We start from the raw sequence: 7955 nt of genomic DNA, 5'->3' as shown, positions 1-7955 counted from the left end.
CCATCACAGCCCTGGGCCAGAACACCCACAGTCCGCAGGGATCTCAGGATGGCCTCCCACTGACCCAGGGTAGGCCTCCATCCTTGTAAAATATTAACTTGTTAATGTTCTTCTGAACTCCCCCATTTGCTAAGATGGTATCCCCAGAACCTCCTTTTCTGGGGGTCTGCTCTGAGGCAGGCTGGGGGATAGGGCCACCTGCGGGACATAAAGTGCCTCCATTTTGCAGTCACCCAAGCATGGCCCATCAGAAACCCAAGCATCACCTCTCCTGGAGCATCTCCCTCATCTCTGGAGTCCCAGCTCCTCAGATCGCCCCCTGAATACTCTAAAATCTCCCCTCCAATTCCCTTTGTCTGCCCCAGTTCCATTTGTCTGGAAGACCAGGCCAGTCTCCCTCATCCTGGCCTCCTAGCCCCTCATCCCTGCTGCCAACCCTTGGGCACCACCCCTGCCACCACAGGGTGAGACTGTTTACACCTGGTCTCCCTAACTCTCTCACTCTCTCTTCCTCCCGCCTTCCCTCCGCTACTTGATTCACTTCTCTGCGCCCCTCAAGACTCATCTCAGAAGTCACCCTTGGGAAGCTACCTTGACCTTCAGGTGGGGTCACTTTCTTCCCTTGGGTTATGCTTTACCCACTGGGCTGCAATGTCTCCTTGGAGGCTGTCTTCAGGGTCAAGGCCCAGATGGCTGGATGGGGTGAAAACAACTCCTCAGCAGGGCTCCAGGGTGTTGTTCAGAAGCGAAGCGCAGCCCTGGGCACACATGGGGCATCACTGGGGCTGTGTCTAGGGTCAGTATAAGCCAAAATAGGGCCCTGGGACACATAAAAGGTTAGGGCAATTTCTGCTCCTGCCTTATCCTCCAGCTCTGAGCTGGTTCATTCATGTTTTCACTCAGCAAACACCAGCCTCTTCCTCTTCGCCATACCCACCTGGACAGGCCCCAAGCTGGGCATTCAGGCCTAGAGGGCCTCTCCATCTGGTGCTGGAGCCAGCCTGGGCAGGACAATACAAGATGGGCTCTGCTGGATAGAGCTGGTGAGAGTGGAGGGCACTTTTAATCCTTCTCCGATTCCAAGAGGTCAGGAGGGTCCTAGATTCCATAGCAGCAGAATTTCAAAAGTGGCTGCCCAAACGGGCTGGCTCCCCATAGCCAGATGTCACTCAGGAGGCTGGAGCCTGAGCTCCTGACTGCATTCGAATCTGCTTCTGCCTGCACCTGGAGGATGTCTTGTGGCTGGTGGGAGTGTAGGTAGGATGGGGGATAAACCACTAGGGGCCAGGGGTTCATGGGTTTTTTAAAGCAAACCTCCCTGGTGTTCTCCTGGGAGGGAGCAATGCTAAAGCCACAGAAGCTGCATTGGTGGTTGGCTTCTTGGCCCTGAGGTGAATGGTGGGTTTCCCTGGGGCCCATTAGGCCATGGGGCATCCCCAAAGTGCAGTTAGGGCTACCAGCCAGAAGGACAGGCTCAGGGCAGACCCGGGGCTGGACGGGTGAAGCCAGGCTGGGTCCTGGGTGCAGATGCGTCTCTCCCCCACCCTGCGTGAGCACCACTTGGTGATGGAGGAGCCAGACCACTGTTAATTCACCTCTGAGGAGGGCAGGCATACATGGGCCATCACCGGGCGCCATTGGGGGGGCCTGAATGCTGGGAGCCGCAGTCAGGTTGGGGAAGCAAGGAGCAGCCCAAGGGCACGGGAGGTGGGGCCGGGCCGGCGGCGGCAGTGGACAGAGGGCGAGGACGAGTCGCCGAGCCTCAGTTTCTCAATGTACAGAACGGTGGCGGTTGTGCAGACTGGACAGCACATAGTAGGCCCTCAGGCGGGAGCGTGACTGCTCATCCATTTGACTTGGCCGAGATGAGGCCTGGAGCCTGAGACCCCACTGCGTGGCGGGGGCTCTTAGGCCTCAGGTCACTGCAGGAGGCCCCCAGCCTAGAGTCCAGCCGCTCTGTGAATAGGAGTGCGCGTGCGCGGGGCCCAGCTGCGGCGCATCAGCGCCCCCGTGTGGCCACAGCAGGAACCACCGGCCTTGTGAACCCTCGGTCGTTAGCGGGGATGCCGGATGATGGGGGGAGGCTCCCCGGCCTCAGAGAGCTCTTTAAGGTGATCATCTAAGGAGTGTGAATCCGAGGGTATGTGACAGTCTGAAGGCGTGACAGGCCTAACAGTAACATCTCACATCTGGACATGTGGGCATCACAGGTCCAGAGCGGTGAATGAGCTCCCCAAGATCAGGACTGGCTCTGCCTGAGGCCCCATGTCAGTGGCATACAGCAGGTGCTTAATAAGTTTTTGTGGCGTGAGAACGAGTAAGCCATCTGTGTGTGCAGCAGGGCTGGACGTGGGGGAATCAGTGGTCAGACGGTCACAACGTGCGTCTCCTCACTCGGACCTTCTGGCCACCCTCTGAAAGGGCCCAAGGATAATGAGGCGCCTCTGAAGGCCCCAGACACTGGAAGGTGGGGTGGAGAGACAGAGGGAGGCTTGGCCCCATACACCCTGTGACGGGCCCGCCCAATCCCCTGACGGCCCCCTTCCCGGATCCTGGAAGCTTCTCCACGTTACCTGTAGTGTCTCTCTCAGGAGGCCAGGCAGAGCAGAGGTAAGGATGGAAGTAGGGCTGCATGCTAGCCTGACCCTGACCCTCCCTGGGGACGGCAGAACAGGAAAGGCAAAGGCAAGCCTGCTAGTGGTGGTGATGTGCGAAACAAAGACAAAAGAGAAATTATTAAATTTCCTTACTGCCTACAGCCCACTGACAAGTCCTTGAAACAGGCAGAGTGACATTCCTCTAGGGACTCAGCTGCCTCGATGTTTTGTTTTGTTTTGTTTTAAAGATTTTATTTAGGGGATCCCTGGGTGGCGCAGTGGTTTAGCGCCTGCCTTTGGCCCAGGGCGCGATCCTGGAGATCCGGGATCGAGTCCCACATCGGGCTCCTGGTGCATGGAGCCTGCTTTTCCCTCTGCCTGTGTCTCTGCCTCTCTCTCTCTCTGTGACTATCATAAATAAATAAATAAAAATTTAATAAAAATAAAAATAAAGATTTTATTTATTTATTCATGATAGTCACACAGAAAGAGACAGAGAGGCAGAGGGAGAAGCAGGCTCCATGCAGGGAGCACAACATGGGATTTGATCCTGGGTCTCCAGGATCGTGCCCTGGGCCAAAGGCAGGCGCCAAACTGCTGCGCCACCCAGAGATCCCTAGCTGCCTTGATGTTGACACTTTGCTAAGGGCAAAGGCAATCTTAGCTCATCCTCCCCAGGACCCTGTAAGTCTACTTTATTTTTTTTTTTTTTAAGATTTTATTTATTTATTCATGAGACAGAGAGAGGCAGAGACACAGGCAGAGGGAGAAGCAGGCTCCATGCAGGGAGCCTGATGTGGGACTCGATCCCGGGAATCTAGGATCAAGCCCTGGGCTGAAGGCGGTGCTAAACTGCTGAGCCACCTGGGACTCCCTGTAAGTCTACTTAAAGGTATAAAAATTCCTTTGGAAACCACCTTTATCTCTACCCCCGCGTGATATATGTTGGCAGTCAGCCTCCAAGCATATGACCCACCGATATACATCTGAAGAGTCTTATGACAATTTTTGCTAAACAGTAATAAATCACCTTTTCTTAACAATGGCTAGTCCCCTCAGAATCCTGGAAACCACGTTTCCAAAATACCTGGGAGGCTTACTCGTTCCCTAAACCCCTCCCAACTTGAAAGTACATAATGGGCCACTCCTCATGACCCCAGGGCAGCTCTCTCTGCCCTTGGATCCTGTCCCTGTGCTTTAATAAAGTCATCTTTTGCATCAAAGACGTCTCAAGAATTCTTTCTCAGCGGTGGGCTACGAACCTTAGTATCTTTCCTACATCAGTGGGACTTTAGGCTGGGTGGGGAAGTGCGAAACAGGAGAGACAGGTGGGTGCAGAGGCTGGGGATGAGCACTGGGTACTTGCCCCCCACACCCCATGGCCATGCCCCAGACACTAGGCTAGGGGCTCAGGCTGGGGAGGGGGTCCAGACCAGGCTCACAGCCCACAGGCAGGGTGGCGGCCTCGCTGGGTGGGATGTGGTGGGTCATGTAGCGCTTCCCCATGAAGGAGCCAATCCGCAGCTGCTCCGGGGCCTCCTCAGGCCACCACAGGCTGGAGCTGGATGGGGAGAGGAGGCGGTACTGGGTCCCTGCTGGGTCGAGTGGCCTGCCAAGTCAGGCCTCCTCCCACAGCCTCCCCCTTTCCTTCCTTCTAGAACCAGCTGCTGCTGGCCCACCTCCTGACTACCCTGGTATCAGTTCTCTGAAGTGACTAAGGGCTCATGGGAGAGAAAACAAGGTCCAGGAGGAGAAAGGCTGGGGCCAAGGATACAGTGAAGGGCAGGGCAGAGCAAGGTGGCCCCTTTTCTGAACCCATCTTCAGAGAAGCTGCTGGGCCAGGGAGGCCTGCCCTGCAGGTGAGAGATACTTGGGATGGAAATTCCCTGAACATCCCAGGAAGGGGCACTGCCAACTCAAAACCGCCAGGTTCCTGGAGGGCTTCTAGGTGCTAGGACCAGTGAGAAGGAAGGGGCTCCCCAGGGTGGGAGGGAGGCCCATGAGGATATCAGCACTTACAAGTGCACAGTGGACGCTGCCAGGAAGGCCAGGAGCAGGAGGCCAGCCAGGGAGGAGAGGATAGAGGTGATGATGATCATGTCACCACTTCGCCGCCCTGGCCACGTGTCGATGGAGCCTGGGGCCTTCCCTGCACATAGCAGCTGCTCTCAGAGGCTGCCCCTTGACCCCAGGGCAGTCACTTCCACACCCAGGCTAACACTCAGGGCCTGAGAGCCTCTGAGTCCACCCATCTCAGCCAGGCATCTGTACCCTGCCAGCCTGGACCACCCACAGCTCCAGCCTCTTGGGTCGTCTAACCTTCTAGGCTGTTCTTGCCAATGTGCCCACACACTGCCCTGCAGCAGACCTCAGGACTGACCATGTGGCTGCTCCCTGGAGTCTGGTATTCAAGGCTTTTAGATGAAAAGACCCCCTGCTGCCCACCTTACCCAACACCCCAGCCTCTATAGCCTGCTTCGAATTGTCCCTCACACCAGACACTGGCTTTCCATATGCAGTTTCCTTGGCCTGGTGAATCACTGGTCCCTTAGGGTCCTGCTGAGGGAAGTCTCCCAGAACCCACGGCCCTGACTCTGACTCCAGCCTCCTTCATGCCCTAGCCCTTCTCCACCTGGTAGCACTTGACCCAGGGCTGGCGTTGGAGGGGAAGGCTTTTCCTGCACACAACTGGGCTGGGACCTGGGCACTCAAAGGTTAACCAACATTTGAGCCTGGACAGAGCTGTCTCTATCAATGAGACTGACCCTACCTCACCCACACGAGGTTCTGTTTTGGGAGATGGGCTGAACTCGGACATTGCCCCCAGACCCCCAGTCTCATGGCAGCAGGAGGAGAGGCTGGCTGGGCATGGCCATTTTGCAGGGGGACGGGCAGACTGGAGCCAGAGCACCCCCTCCCCCAGCACTACCTTGGTGGAGAGTAATGGGGTCGGACCACCTGGTCTCAGCCTGGGGTGAGCCCCTGGTGTCCATCAAGAGGAACTTCACCCTGGGGAGAGGAAAAACAGGTGAGGCTCAAAGCCTCAACTGCCCTGGGTAGGGTGCCCACAGTGGCCAAGCCCCAGGAGTTCTGGGCCAGGCTCTTTTGGGGCACATCTGGCTTAGCCACGGCCTGGTGATGCTCTGGGGATCCTCTGACATCTCTCTGACCACAGTGACCTCTGCCAGCAGTCCCAGTCCAGATACCTCATCTGGTTTAGGGGACCCCAGTTACTAAATGTTACATACAGAATGCCTCAGGGTGGCTCAGTGTGTCAGAGGGAGCTAGGGGCCCCAGGCCTTGCCAAGGGAGAAAAGCTGGCCAAGTGGCATCTAGGAAGCCACAGAAGGCCCCCAATAGGGTCAAACACCCTAAGCAAAGGTCCAGGGAGGGAGGGAGGGGTGTGGTCAGGGCACACTCAGAGCCTGGGATCACAGGGAGGGCGCCAGAAGCCATGCAGAGGAGTTCAGGTTGTTATCTTTGCTCCAGGTGGGGAGCTCTGTATCTGAGGGCAGCCAGCTCTGGTGGCTGCTAGGAGTGGGGGCAGGAGGTGAGCCAGGAAGTGGGCATGGGGAAGGTGGGAAGGTGGTCCTGTTGGGGCAGGGGCTGGGCAGGGGGCAGAAGGAAGCTATGAATGGAAGTGTCAGTTCAGCCCATACAGTGATCCACCTTCCCTGCACCCTGTGTTGGTTTTCTCAGCTGGACTTGGACTCCTTGAGGACACCTGGTCCTGTCCTGTGGCCCAGGCAGCCCTCCTCTGGACACCTGTTCTCCCACTCTGGCCCCTCTCCCCACCTACCACATGACCTCATACCTACTAATTGCATCCAAACCTAGCCCTGGGCTTAGATTCCTGCCAGGTCTACCTGTGGGCCAGTGGCTGCAGCTCCCCAACCCCCCGACTCTAGGCCAGAAACCCCACCCTGCCCCCACCAGCCCTGTGGTGCCCACTTCTTCCTCATGGGCAGGCCCCCTGGAAAGACCACACTCTGCCTGCCACCCAGCTGGGATGAGTGCTGCTCTTTGACCCCACAGAGGAATAAACCAAAACTAGACCTCTTCCCCCAGCACAGCTCCTGTCCCAGGGTCCAGAGGGAGTGACCCACCTGTAAGGTCCAGGGCTGGGGAGGGGGTTGTTGCAGTAGGGTGGTTCGTAGAAGTCAGCAAGACAGCCAGGGTCATTGCCCACCCGCAGCAGGGGGATGCTCCTGCCGCCACCCTCAGGGTCCTCACAGGGTAGCTGGTCCAGGGACAGGGGCAGTGTCATATAGTGGCCATCAGTCAGCAGCCGCGGGAAGGCTGGAATTTCAGCTAGTGTCTGTGGGTTGTGGAAGTCCTTGGAGGCTACAGGAGAAAGGGACAGACAGGTGGGGTCAGAAAGCATAGCCCCTGGGTCCGGGTCCCCCAGCCTGGCCCTCCTTGCCTCAGGGCCCAGAGACCCCCTCCAGACACAAATCAGGTTACTTAGTCACCCTCTCAGGGTCCCTCAGGATAAGGCCCAATGCCTAGTCCACTACCCTGCAGCCCTCCTCAGCCCCAGACCTACACCATGACACACCGTTGCTGAAGGTCACCACCAGCCAGACGGTGCTGGCAATACTGGCAGGCCAGTCCAGGACACAGCGAGGCTGCTCCAGGGAGAATGTGGTAGCTGTGACTTTCCCTTCCAGGTCCCAGGCTGTTATCTGCGGCGTGTAGGGGATCAGCTCTGCAGCCATGGAGATAGGCATGAGGGTCCTGGGACCTGCTCTCCCCTGTTGGAGGGGTGGGCTCCCAGAGTCCAATCACCCCCCGCAGGTGTCCCAACCCCTTTCGTCTGGCTGGGTGAATTCATCACCGGACCCCTACTCACTCAGGCTCATACAGGGCAGGGGCCAGATCAGTGTCCCCACGAGGAGGAGGAGGAGCAGCGATGGGCCAGGCTGCCTCTGGAGGAGCCCCATGATGGCCGCCCCAGCTCAGCCCTCTTCCACATTCACAGCCTGGGGCTGATCTGGTTACCTCCTGCCACACCCTCTCCCCCAGAGCCTTGAGCCAGGAGGAGCTGGTTAGTCAGGCTGCCAGGCTGGCCAAGGGCTGGAAAGACCTGAAAATGTAAATGCACCCCACCCTCTCCCACCAGCTCAGCCTACCATAAGGGAGCTGGGCAGGGCTGTAGGTGGGGCAAGCCAGTGCCAGGCCCCACTGCCAGGCCTGAGGCGGATGCCACAGACCCCCAGAGCCCCATGTCTGAATTTGGGTCCCACCCAAAATAAAATCTTTAAAAAAAAAGTTTTAAGATATAATTCACAGACCATAAAATTCATCCTTTTAAAGCCTACAGCTCAGTAGGTTTTCACAAGGTTCTGCAAACATCAC

The 7955-nt window shown here is 57.4% G+C and overlaps 1 protein-coding gene across 2 annotated transcripts; it reads right to left on the bottom strand.

Annotated features, from left to right (window-relative positions):
* Positions 1–3291: 3291 nt before the first annotated feature.
* Positions 3292–7685, bottom strand: UPK3B (uroplakin 3B). Of its 2 annotated transcripts, none has more exons than XM_026019632.2 (6): positions 7450–7685; positions 7156–7305; positions 6704–6941; positions 5527–5606; positions 4617–4746; positions 3292–4158 (listed from the first exon to the last, which is right to left on the bottom strand). In XM_026019632.2, exons 1-6 carry the CDS (start codon positions 7538–7540, stop codon positions 3999–4001), a joined length of 849 nt encoding a protein of 282 aa, XP_025875417.1. In that variant the 5' UTR covers positions 7541–7685; the 3' UTR covers positions 3292–3998. The 2 variants fall into 2 exon arrangements, with proteins under 2 accessions (XP_025875417.1, XP_025875416.1); XM_026019631.2 differs by having other exon boundaries at positions 7144–7305; positions 7450–7601.
* Positions 7686–7955: the final 270 nt, after the last annotated feature.

Source organism: Vulpes vulpes, chromosome 3, assembly GCF_048418805.1.
Source record: "Vulpes vulpes isolate BD-2025 chromosome 3, VulVul3, whole genome shotgun sequence".
NCBI lineage: Eukaryota > Metazoa > Chordata > Mammalia > Carnivora > Canidae > Vulpes > Vulpes vulpes.
The sequence above is the reverse complement of the archived record's forward strand: the minus strand, read 5'-3'. Positions and strand labels throughout refer to the sequence as shown.

Excerpts from the sequence above, each read along its gene's own strand:
- UPK3B (XM_026019631.2), bottom strand. The coding sequence starts at position 7,540 with ATGGGGCTCCTCCAGAGGCAGCCTGGCCCATCGCTGCTCCTCCTCCTC. Across the intron at positions 6,942-7,143 it reads CAGCAACGGTGTGTCATGGT|CCTCCAAGGACTTCCACAAC; the intron begins GTAGGTCTGGGG and ends TTTCTCCTGTAG. Across the intron at positions 4,747-5,526 it reads CCCCATTACTCTCCACCAAG|GGAAGGCCCCAGGCTCCATC; the intron begins GTAGTGCTGGGG and ends TGCTATGTGCAG.